The sequence below is a fragment of the Agelaius phoeniceus genome, chromosome 25 (assembly GCF_051311805.1).
Source record: "Agelaius phoeniceus isolate bAgePho1 chromosome 25, bAgePho1.hap1, whole genome shotgun sequence".
NCBI lineage: Eukaryota > Metazoa > Chordata > Aves > Passeriformes > Icteridae > Agelaius > Agelaius phoeniceus.
The window spans coordinates 725,989-738,000 of record NC_135289.1 but is presented as its reverse complement, the minus strand read 5'-3'; the positions used below and the strand labels follow the sequence as shown (position 1 = coordinate 738,000).

The window sequence follows — 12,012 nt, the reverse complement described above, 5'->3', positions numbered from 1 at the left end:
GAATGCCCCAGTTCCCCCAGTATCCCCAGTTCCCCCAGTATCCCCAGTGCCCCCATTATCCCCAGTACCCCCAGAATCCCCAGTATCCCCAGTATCCCCAGTGTCCCCAATGTCCCCAATGTCCCCAGTGTCCCCAATGTCCCCAGTGTCCCCAATGTCCCCAATGTCCCCAGTATCCCCAGTATCCCCAGTGCCCCCAATGTCCCCAGTGTCCCCAATGTCCCCAGTGTCCCCAATGTCCCCAATGTTCCCAATGTCCCCAGTGTCCCCAGTGTCCCCAGTGTCCCCAGTGTCCCCAGTGTCCCCCATGGAGCAGGGGGCAGGGCTGCACAGCCCCCCAGGCACGAGGGACACGGTGCAGAGCTGGCAGGGCACAGGCTGGCACTGTGCCCCCTTCCCACCGGGACCTTGATAAAATTATCCTTGCAGGGGAACAGCGTTATTTTTGTCACGTCCCCATTTTCCAAAGAGGAAAATATTCTATTAAGAAAGCATCCAGCTGCCCTCTGGGGGGTTTTGGCTTTTGGTCTCTGCACCCCTGGTGCCAGCCAGCAAATCCCCCAAAAGCCTCTCCCTGCAATACCCAGGGCAGAAGTTTAAACTGACATTTAGGGACGTTTAGGAGCCCCTTAAAGCACAGATGTCCCATGAAGGACGCGCTGTTTGCTGGTCCTGCCAGCTTTGAGCTGCCCAGGTAGAACAGAGGCTGCTCCCACCTGTGCTGCCCTCCCTGGCTGGGCTGAAGGGTGGGCACAGCCCATGGAGCTCACACTCACCACAGACAAAGTCCAGCAGTGCCCGACCCTTGCCCACTCACGGGCGTGTGGGAGATGAGGCAACAGCTCTGTGCAGTTCTGGTGCTGAAGGAGCTGGCACCAGGGTAAGGGACAGGGCAGTGCTGGGCACCAGGGGCACCAGGGCACAGGGACAGGGCAGTACTGGGTACCCAGGGCACAGGGACAGGGCAGCGCTGGGCACCAGGGGCACACAACAGTGCTGGGTACCAGCAGCAGGGTCCCCATGGCTGTGTCCCTGTGACCTGCCCAGGGCAGCCATGGCCCCTCAGGCCCCACAGCAGAGCAGGTCAGCACAGTGACCAGGTCACCATGGCCCGGCCACATGGCCAGAGCTGTCTGCACCCCGTGTCCATCACAGCCTGGGGGAGCCTCCTCTGGCACAGCTGGGCTATGGAACCAAACCTGCATTATTTTATTCATTTGCAATAGGACAGATCCTTAACACACCTTGCTGGGCTTTAGGCTTTCCTTTCCTTTTTCTGTCCTTATTCCCTTGAGTGTTTCAAGGTGACACCACCTCGTGCTGTGCCCGAGCAGATCAGACACCCTGGCAATGTCCTGGGCCTGCTATGGGGCTGTTCTGGCAGCAGGGGCAGCTCCCCTTCCCTCCCAGCCCCTTTCAGGGCAGCTCTGCTCCTCCCAGAGCCCCCAGCACGCACCTGCAGCATGGCCAGCGCCTGCCGAGCTCCTGCCCCTGCCCCTGCCCCTGCCCCTGCCCCTGCCAGCAGGGACTGTGCCAGCCCCGGGCAGTGAAACCTGAGCTGTGCCCCTGCCCCTGCCAGCAAGGACTGTGCCAGCCCAGGGCAGTGAAACCAGAGCTGTGCCCCTGCCCCTGCCAGCAGGGACTGTGCCAGCCTAGGGCAGTGAAACCTGAGCCCCTGGAAGGCTCCGTGGGGCTGGGAGCGGGGCTCACTCTGTGCCCAGCCTGGCCCGGGCAGCGCTCCCGACCCGAGAGCATCGCCCTGGTACCAAGGGCATCCTGTGCACTGAGGGCATCCTGTGCACTGAGGGCATCCCTGGTACTGAGGGCACCCCACGGTACCAAGGCCATCCCATGGTACCAAAGTCACCCCCTGGTTCTGAGGGCACCCCTGGTACCAAGGGCACCCCGTAGTACCAAATTCACCCATGCCCAGCCAGCGGTGCCAGGAGGATGCTCAGCTCTGGCAGAGGCAGCAGCAGCCCGGTGCGGCAGCTCAGCATCCCCTGCTCCCTCCTCCAGGGCAATTCCAGGCGGATCTCCCGGCCGGGGCTCCGGAGCAGCATCCCCGGAGCTGCAGGAGCCTCATCCCTGGAGCTGCCCCATTCCAGCCTCCCCTCCGGAGCCTCATCCCCCGATCTGCCCCATCCCAGCCTCCCCTCCCGAGCCCCATCCCTGGATCTGCCCCATCCCAGCCTCCCCTCCCAGCCGATTCAGGTTAAGCCGCGGCTGCTGACGCTGCTCGGGAAGTTCAGGCCCAGCTCTTCCCCCCGATGACGTTAAACTCGTGCGGCTCCCCCGGCCACAAAGCCCGGTTTAATCAAAGTTGCGATTAAACCTGACAGCATCCTCATGCAGACTCTCCTAAATAAGATTTAGAACGGCTAAAATTAGTCTAATTTGGTGTTAATCATTAATCGTTTTAGCCACACTTAATTCAATTTAAATGTCCACACAACGAGCTTGGATAGACTTTGTTACTGAAATCTAGACCAAAATCGAATTAAATGTTGTTAAATTAGATCAACACAATCTGAGTGCTGCCATGGGAAGTGTTTCCCAGAGATGATTATCAGCAGATTGGTTAATGCTCAAAATTATCCTGAGCTCTGTCAGCTCTCAGTGCTTTGGGAATCCGTGGACATCTCCATCCGTATTTTACAAACAAAAATTCCCTTCTCAGCCCTCAGGAAAAGACTTGCAAATATCAGGTTCAGCAGGCAACAAAAACCCTGCCTGGAAAAAAAAAACCCAAAAACAACCAAAACTCCGTTTTGTAGGTGAGAAGTCACAGTGAGAGCGCCCTTTGTGTCAGGGCCCGGAGCGGCTCAGCCGCTGCCGCCGGGGCTGGGCAGGGCCGGGGCAGCCCCGACCCCGACCTGGAGCCCGAGGACAGCACAGGGACCCCCAAGAGCCGCGGGATCAGCCGTGACCTTCAGCTTCCCCTGTCTGGCCGCTGTCCCCTCCGGCCATCTTTTCTCCAAAAGCCATTTCTTTGAGTGTTGCAGAAGAGAAAAAACACAGCCCGAAGTCAGCGATCAGCTGCAACCTCGGCTGCCAAGTTGGCAGAGAAGATAAGGACCCTTTATTTAAAGTAGAAAACCCCAGACGCTGAGGAGGGATAGACGAGTCTTTAGCAACTTTTACAGCCAGTCTTGCAATACAATTTCCTAAGCAGACTCAAAACTTGCAAAAAAAAACCAAAAAACCCCCAAGTTTTCACCAGGAGCGTTTCCTTGGAGCACTGCGGGGGCTGGGGCAGCCTCGGGACGTGCGGGATGTGAGGAGCCGGGGCTGAGTCACTGCCCCACACCCGGCACAGCTCAGAGCCAGGGGAAACCCCGCGAATGCAAGGCCTGTGCTCCTTTTTGGGGTGGCCAGCAGTGCCCACAATCTCCTGTGCAGGGAACCAGGCAGTGTGGGGGCATCAGCGCTGAGGAGGAGGAGGGGAGGAAGGCAGGAAGGACATGAGCTTTACCTCCTTCCTCACGCACCAACCTCTCCCCAAAACTGCTGCTACAACATCAGCTGATATTTTAATTTCTACACACGGCCTAGCAGAGCAATTCCCATCCTCAGCCACACGGATCTGCCCAGAAGTCTGACCCAGAGTCCATCACCTGCTGGAGATCCCTACAAGTTCTTGTGGCTTTAGCAGCTCTCTGGGCTCAGCTGAGATGTGCATGGAACCCAGGGGGTTCCTGCAGTGTCTGCTCTGCTGGAGCTGCAGCCACAGAAGACGATGGGGGTGATGATGATGATGATGCAATCGTTCTTGCATCATCAGTAATGCCGGGGGTTACTGGTGCAACACTGCCTGGCTGCAGCCCAGGATGGCAACAGCACCGTCCTGCAGGTGACACGGAGAGTGACCCAAAGGGGGACACAAAGGGGGGGACACAAAGGGGGTGACACAGATTGACACCAAGGGCAGGAAAAGCCAGGAGTGGATCTGAAGTCAATGTACCTTCTCTCTCTTTGGAGCTTCCCCAAGTTCTCTCACTCCCAGGAAGTCAGGGGCTGTCACACCTGCAGAACCACCTGCTCATGGCTCCCCTTCCACAAGCATGTCACTCCTCAGCCCAGGTGACCCTGTCACACCTCAGTCTGGTGGCACTGTCACTCCTCAGCCCAGGTGACCCTGTCACACCTCAGTCTGGTGGCACTGTCACACCTCGGCTGGGTGACACTGACCCGCTGCGTCCCTGGGGCGTTTTCTCACCCCCTTGCTCACAGTGTGGCAGCCAGGCAGGGACATTTCAGTGAATTGGTCACTGGCAGCCAGGCAGGGACATTTCAGTGAATTGGCCACTGGCAGCCAGGCAGGGACATTTTGGTGAATTGGTCACTGGCAGCCAGGCAGGGACATTTTGGTGAATTGGCCACGCACAGCCCCAAGCCCTGACCCAAATCCTGCCCTGTTTTGGGAGCTGTGGACGCAGACCCTCTCCCTGCCTCCCAGGCAATCAGCAAAGCCTCTGTGAGTGTATGAAATATTTATTGCAGAAGCAGGTACAGGGCTGCACAGCAAGTCAGGCATCAGATCTCTGGTTCGGGGATTAGACTGAGACAGTCTCGGGGGTTTGTTTGAGGAAGGAAAAACATAAGCTTTTTAAGAGAAAAAGGAGAAATGGAAGGAGGGATGGGAAAACATAAGGAGAAATGGAAGGAGAAAGAAATGGAATGGGGAAAAGAAAGAATAAAAGAATTTACGAAGTGGGGGAGGAAAGGGTTTAAAAAAAACCTAAAAGGTCTTTTTTTTTTTTTTTTTTTTCCCGTCTGGCCGGATTAGGGGCAGGAGCTGCCAGGCGCGGGGGGGCCGGGCTGGCCCCAGCTCCGGGCCCCGCTCCCGGCCCGGCCCCCGCCCCGCCCGCCCCAGCGGCGATAAAAGGCGGCGGCGGCGGCCCCGGGGCAGCGGCGGCAGCGGAGCGGCTGCGACAGCGACAGCACCGACAGCAGCGACATCAGCGACAGCGCCGCTCACTGCACCGCTCACTGCACCGCTCACTGCACCGCTCACTGCACCGCTCAGCACAGCACAGCACAGCACAGCACAGCCTCACTGCACCGCACAGCCCGCAGAACACCACCGGTAAGGGCTGGGAGGGGATGCATGCGATGGGGATGGGATGGGATGGGACAGGATGCTGCACAAAATGCGTGGGACCAGCAGTGTGTGCCCCCCACCGCAGCCTGGGCAGGGTGGCTATGGCTCTGTCCTGGGCAGGGTGGCCCTGGCTCTGTCCTGGGCAGGGTGGCCCTGGCTCTGTCCTGGGGAAGGTGGCTCTGGATCTGTCCTGGGCAGGGTGGCCCTGGCTCTGTCCTGGGCAGGGTGGCCCTGGCTCTGTCCTGGGGAAGGTGGCTCTGGACCTGTCCTGGGCAGGGTGGATCTGGATCTGTCCTGGGCAGGGTGGCTCTGGCTCTGTCCTGGGCAGGGTGGCTCTGGATCTCTCCTGAGGCACCGCAGGGACACGGTGGCTGCGTTTTCCTGAAGCAAACCTTCAGCAAAAATCCCCCATCCCCATTTAAAGCCCAGCCGCGGGTCTGCGGGGAGCTGGAGAGCTCTGCCCCCATAGCAGCTGGATTTAACTCACGTCCCTCTCCCTTCTCTTCCAGAAGCCACATCAGACCCCGCTGCTGCCGAAGTGAGATGGAAACCATGCACGAGCTGATCCCCTTCGCCAAGGAAATGCTGAGCCAGAAGCCCAACAGGAAGATGGTCAAGCTGTACATGCTGGGCAGCGTGCTGGCCTTCTTCGGGGTGGTCATCGGGCTGGTGGAGGCCGTGTGCAGCCCCTTCAGCTCCCAGGCCAGCCTGGAGGACGAGGAGGACAAGAACAAGCCGGCGGCGGCCCGGGAGCAGCAGCAGCAGCTGCAGAAAAGGGAGGATTTGGCGCAGGCCAAGGGCAAGGCACAGGCAGCGCTGCAGAGGGCCCTGGTGACCCGGCAGCACGCGTCCTAGGCTGGCCCGCGGCACAGAGACTCCACCAGGGGGGTTCCAGCACCGAGGGAAGGCTCGGCCGGAGGAGGCTGCACGTCTGAGACTCGCCACAAGTGAAGGGCTTTATTTGCTGCTGTGCAGCAGTGGGGAAAAATACCTTTTGTTGGTATAAACCTGTGCACCATGCACAGCGTGGTTTCTTATTTTTCTTACGGACGCGTTTTACACCATTTTGCAAGATCAATAAATATTTTATATGGTACCGGTGCTCTCTCTTGCTGCTGTTATTTTCAGAGCCTTCTCGTGCTGCTTTGCAGAGGGTTTGCTCCCACCTCTGTCTCCTTTTGCAGGGCAGGGGGGACGCGGGGGAGAATGGAGGAGATAAACCCAGAGAGGCGGCTCTGGGGGCTGGTCCGTCTGTCCATCCGTCTGTCTGTCTGTCTGTCCGTCTGTCTGCCTGTCTCTCTGCCTGTCTGTCTGTCTGCCTGTCCCTCTGCTCCTTCCCCAGGGGCCAGCTGGGGAGGAGGTGGCATTTGTGTCACACGGGTGCCACATGCCCCGAGCTGGGGCTGGGCTCCAGGGGTTACCTGGGTTCAATGGCACACATCTGCCTCTGCCACGGCCACGTGGGCACAGAACTGCTTTAAAATAAACCAAAGCCCTGTTCTTGCCCTGGCAGCCCTCCAGCAGGCTCCAGCTGCTGCACAGCTGAAAATCCTAGAACCAAAACCCTTCCACCTTCCTGGGATCTTTCACAAAGCCGCCACACACACCCGAGTGTGCAGGGCAACGCTGGACCCAGAGCCACGGGGTGTCACAGATGGAAAAACACGGAGATGGCACAGCCTGCAGGGTGTGGAAACTGTTCCAGGCTTCAGGCTCCACTCAGAGCACTGCCAGGATCATTAGAGGACTTTCACCTATTTAAAAAATGTTCTGGGGCTTAGCAAGAATCTCTTGCATTTGGGGCCGTGTCGTGTCAGTCAAAGTCTCCAGCCAGCCAGAGCTGAGTGATCCCAGGCACACTGCAGGGGGAGGGCAGGCAAACAGGCCCTGCCAGTCCTGACCAGGGCAGAAAATCTCCTTATCAGCTCAAAGACACCCTCAGGGCAGGGCAGGGCAGGAGGAGTCGCAGGACACACAGCTCATGGAAACTGGGAGATGCACCAGCATCTGTGTGTGCCGCTCTCCAGCTCACAGGAAAACACTTGAGCCAAACGCTGGATTATGGAAAATGAAAAGGCCCTGCCAGACCTCAGTGCCCTGTGCACAGCTCCTACATAAGGGCAGGACCTGAAAATACCAGAATACGGCTGAAGTTCACTATTTCATTTTCACAACACACAACCCACAATTCATTTTGTTGACAAATATTTCTGTTACCAAAACAAACCCAGCAGCACAGAGCAGAGAAAGAATCCTACCCAGTACCTGCCCAAAAAATCTGCTCAAGCTTTCAAATTTAAAGTACTTTTTCCTCATTAAAATTATAGGGTTTCTTAAAAAAACATTGTTTGAGAATTACCTCATTTAGCCTGTAACTAACTGGATTTAGTCTGTAACTAAATGTCCTTTGGCAAGGCTGAACTTGCCCTTCTCTGGCAAGGCTGAACAATCCCCCCCTCACTGATACGATGGAAGTTTCATTGGAAAACTCGAGAATTCGGGCCTGAAGGGATCCATCAGCTGAGGAGCTCCATTGCCCTGCCCATCCCAGCTTTTGGAGAGGTTTTACATTTCCAGCAGGGCTGTGGGCAGGCAGGGCTGGGCTGGAATTCCCTGGGGCACACCTGGTGCGAGGACAGGGAGCTGGGGGCTGTGGCTGTGGCAGGCGGGGATGGAGGCGCTCCCGGGGCTGCTGTGTCCTGCCAGATCACAGGAACACATTGAGGGGACAGTTCTGGACAGCCCAGAGCTGTGTCCTGCCAGATCACAGGAACACATTGAGGGGACAGTTCTGGACAGCCCAGAGCTGTGTCCTGCCAGATCACACAGGATCACATTGAGGGGACAGTTCTGGACAGCCCAGAGCTGTGTCCTGTCAGCTCACACAGATCACAGCCAGGGGACAGTCCTGGACAGCCCAGAGCTGTGTCCTGTCACCTAAAACAGATCACATTGAGGGGACAGTCCTGGACAGCCCAGAGCTGTGTCCTGTCACCTAAAACAGATCACATTGAGGGGACAGTCCTGGACAGCCCGGAGCTGTGTCCTGTAAACTAAAACAGATCACATTGAGGGGACAGTTCTGGACAGCCCAGAGCTGTGTCCTGTCAGCTCACACAGATCACATTGAGGGGACAGTCCTGGACAGCCCAGAGCTGTGTCCTGTAAACTAAAACAGATCACAGCCAGGGGACAGTCCCAGCCCATCCCAGAGCTGTGTCCTGTCACCTCACACAGATCACATTGAGGGGACAGTCCTGGACAGCCCAGAGCTGTGTCCTGTCACCTAAAACAGATCACATTGAGGAGACAGTCCTGGGCAGCCCGGAGCTGTGTCCTGTAAACTAAAACAGATCACAGCCAGGGGACAGTCCCAGCCCATCCCAGAGCTGTGTCCATCACCCTCAGTGCCCAGGATCACCTCTCCCCGGCCAGCCCTGGCTGTTCTCACCCTGCCCCGCGGGAAGGGGCCCTGGGGAAGGGAGGGGAAGGGAGGGGAAGGGAGGACAGGGAGCTCCCAAGGGGGGCTCCAGCTGAGCCTGGCCAGGCTGTGCCCCCCCAGAACCGAGGGTTTGCTGCTGCTCCTCCTCTTCCCAGGGCTCCAGCCCCGGGGTGATGAGCTTAAAGCAAAGAGGGTTGGGAACAGTCAAAATAGCCGCTCCTAAGACAGCTAAGGGGATTAGACAGCTAAAGCACAGCCCTGCCCCTGCCCTGCCCCTGCCTCTGCCCCCGGGCTGGGCACTGCACCCTGCTCACCCCTCTGGGCCAGCCTGGGGCCAGCCCGGGCTGCTGCCCCGGCCCCGGGCACTGCAGGGGCCTGAGACTCTGCACAGGGGGAATAGAGCAGTGTTAATGCCTGATTCCACCCCACAGCACCCCACAGCACCCCACAGCATCCTATAGCACCCCACAGCATCCCACAGTATCCCACAGCATCCCACAGCCTGGAGCACACGGGGCCATGGCCACAGCCCCTGCAAGGTGCCAATTGCAAAATTGTTTAATTATAAACACTGGGATAGAGCAGAGAGAAACCAGATGGGACCAGTGAGCAGCTGGGGAGAGCATTTAAGGCTGAGTTGAACCCAGATCCTGAGGAGGAAACTCTCGGGGAGAGCCACACATTGCCCCAGGCTGAGTTACATTGCTGGGCTCCCAGGAGGTTGATTTCTGTTGTTCTGTTATTCTGAATGTGGTTTATTCCAACCTGTGAACGTGGCACTTCCCTGGTACATTAAATTCTCAGGAAAAAATGCATCTGGCACAAAATCTGGTGAGTCTTTGTCTGTGGCCACCTTTCAAAGATCTGATTGCAGCCTGGAGCTGTCACCCAGCCCCATCCCAGGGGTGACGCCCTCCCCTCCCAGCTCAGCCACTCCAAAGGCAGGGGCTGGATGCCTTCAGTGCCATTGGAGTGTGCACATGGACACTCCAGGGGCCGCCAGGCTAAATTTAGGGGTGCAGATAAGAATATCAGCCTCAGCTCCCAGCTCCAAGGGCACTGGGAACATGGGCAGCGGCCAAGGCTCCAAGCAGCCCCTGTTCCAACAATGGAATTTCAAGGCAGCAATTCCCAATTTGGTCACACAGGGAATAAACACAAAATCAGGGCTTGGAAACGACTTAAACATCACAGTGTTTTTTCTAAGCCAGCAGTGTGCAGAAATGTGATGTCAAAGCAAACCAAAGCCATCCTCCAAGCCTCTCATCTCCCTTGGGACTGGGAGTGCATTTCCAGTGGTGCAGCCTGGCAGCCACGGGGTCTGCAGGATGTGCAGGGGGAAAAGAAACTGAGGGCAGCATTGTGATGGCCCTGCCTGCAAAGAAAGGAATCAGAGATCTGTTCATGGCAAAGGGCACTGGCACAGCTGGGGAGGAAAAATAATATTTTAATGTCTATGAGATACAGGAAAGCAAGAGGGGGAAAAAAAGGGAAAAGAAAAATCCTCTGCATTTGACCAAGATTTGAAAATGACTTGAAAAAAGTCAAATATCACTCAAAAAAGGGAAAAAAAAAAAAAAAAAAAAGAAGCGGAATCCAAATTCCTGCCAAGTGTTTTTGAGCCTTGGAGCTGCCTGCACAAACCTGCCCGAGCCCAGCCGTGCCCTGCAAGGAGCTCCCTGCAGGGCTCCCGGCGCTCCTGCTCCCCTCTCCGGTGTCTGGTGGGACAGGAGGGGCAGGGGGCAGGAGCATCCCCGGGAGCACCGCCCCAGCTCTGGGCACAGGAGGGACCTGTGGGGGAATCCAGCCGGGGTGATCACAGAGAGGTGAGCCAGGAGCAGCAGGGCTCGGGCACAGCCTGGGCACAGCCTGGGCACAGCTCTGGGCTCTGGGCACAGCCCTGGGCACAGCCTGGGCACAGCCTGGGCACAGCTCTGGGCACAGCTCTGGGCATAGCCCTGGGCTCTGGGCACATTTCTGGGCACAGCTCTGGGCTCTGGCACAGCCTGGGCACAGCCTGGGCACAGCCTGGGCACAGCTCTGGGCTCTGGCACAGCCTGGGCACAGCTCTGGGCACAGCCTGGGCACAGCTCTGGGCATAGCCCTGGGCTCTGGGCACATTTCTGGGCACAGCTCTGGGCTCTGGCACAGCCTGGGCACAGCCTGGGCACAGCCTGGGCACAGCTCTGGGCACAGCCTGGGCACAGCCTGGGCACAGCCCTGGGCACAGCCTGGGCACAGCCTGGGCACAGCCTGGGCACAGCCTGGGCACAGCCCTGGGCACAGCCCGGGCGCAGCTCTGGGCTCTGGCACAGCCTGGGCACAGCCTGGGCACATTTCTGGGCACAGCCTGGGCACAGCCTGGGCACAGCTCTGGGCTCTGGGCACAGCCTTGGCACAGCCTGGGCTCAGCTCTGGGCTCTGGGCACAGCTCTGGGCACAGCCTGGGCACAGCCTGGGCACAGCCCTGGGCGCAGCCTGGGCACAGCCCTGGGCACAGCCTGGGCACAGCCCTGGGCTCTGGCACAGCCCTGGGCACAGCCCGGGCACAGCTCTGGGCTCTGGCACAGCCTGGGCACAGCCCTGGGCACAGCCTGGGCACAGCTCTGGGCTCTGGCACAGCCTGGGCACAGCTCTGGGCTCTGGGCACAGCCCGGGCGCAGCTCTGGGCATAGCCCTGGGCTCTGGGCACAGCCTGGGCACAGCCCTGGGCACAGCCTGGGCACAGCTCTGGGCTCTGGCACAGCCCGGGCGCAGCTCTGGGCATAGCCCTGGGCTCTGGGCACAGCCTGGGCACAGCCCTGGGCACAGCCTGGGCACAGCTCTGGGCTCTGGCACAGCCTGGGCACAGCTCTGGGCTCTGGGCACAGCCTGGCCACAGCTCTGGGCATAGCCCTGGGCTCTGGGCACAGCCTGGCCACAGCTCTGGGCTCTGTCACAGCTCTGGGCACAGCCTGGGCACAGCTCTGGGCTCTGTCACAGCTCTGGGCACAGCCCTGGGCACAGCCTTGGCACAGCTCTGGGCTCTGGCACAGCCTGGGCACAGCTCTGGGCATAGCCCTGGGCTCTGGGCACATTTCTGGGCACAGCTCTGGGCTCTGGGCACATTTCTGGGCACTGCCCTGGGCTCTGCCCCTCCAAGGCTTGCAGCAGCCGGGATCAGAAAACCCTTCAGCCTTTCCTGGGGCTGTTTGGGGTGCTGAAGCTGCCCAGTCCCTGCTGCCAGCCCCGGGGCAGCCCTGCCCTGGGAGCCCAGCACCAGCTGGGGGTGTCCCCGTGCCCACATCCGTGCCCAGGGCCCGCAGGAATGAGGGGCAGCACTGAACCACCTGCACTGGGCTCCCTCTGATGTTCTCCGAGTGAAACTTGATGCTGCTCAGCAAAGACACACCTCTTCCAGGGTGTTGTGCAAAATTCTGCATTTTAATGTAGGACAGGAAATATGAAAAGAGCCGGGCAGGACCCA

General features: G+C 58.8%; 1 protein-coding gene across 1 annotated transcript; it reads left to right on the top strand.

Annotated features, from left to right (window-relative positions):
- The first annotated feature begins 4,899 nt into the window (after window positions 1–4,899).
- Window positions 4,900–6,200, top strand: G0S2 (G0/G1 switch 2). The gene is made up of 2 exons (XM_054648826.2): window positions 4,900–5,089; window positions 5,614–6,200. The coding sequence occupies exon 2, from the start codon at window positions 5,648–5,650 to the stop codon at window positions 5,957–5,959; it is 312 nt and encodes a 103-aa protein (XP_054504801.2). The 5' UTR covers window positions 4,900–5,089; window positions 5,614–5,647; the 3' UTR covers window positions 5,960–6,200.
- The last annotated feature ends 5,812 nt before the right edge of the window (window positions 6,201–12,012 follow it).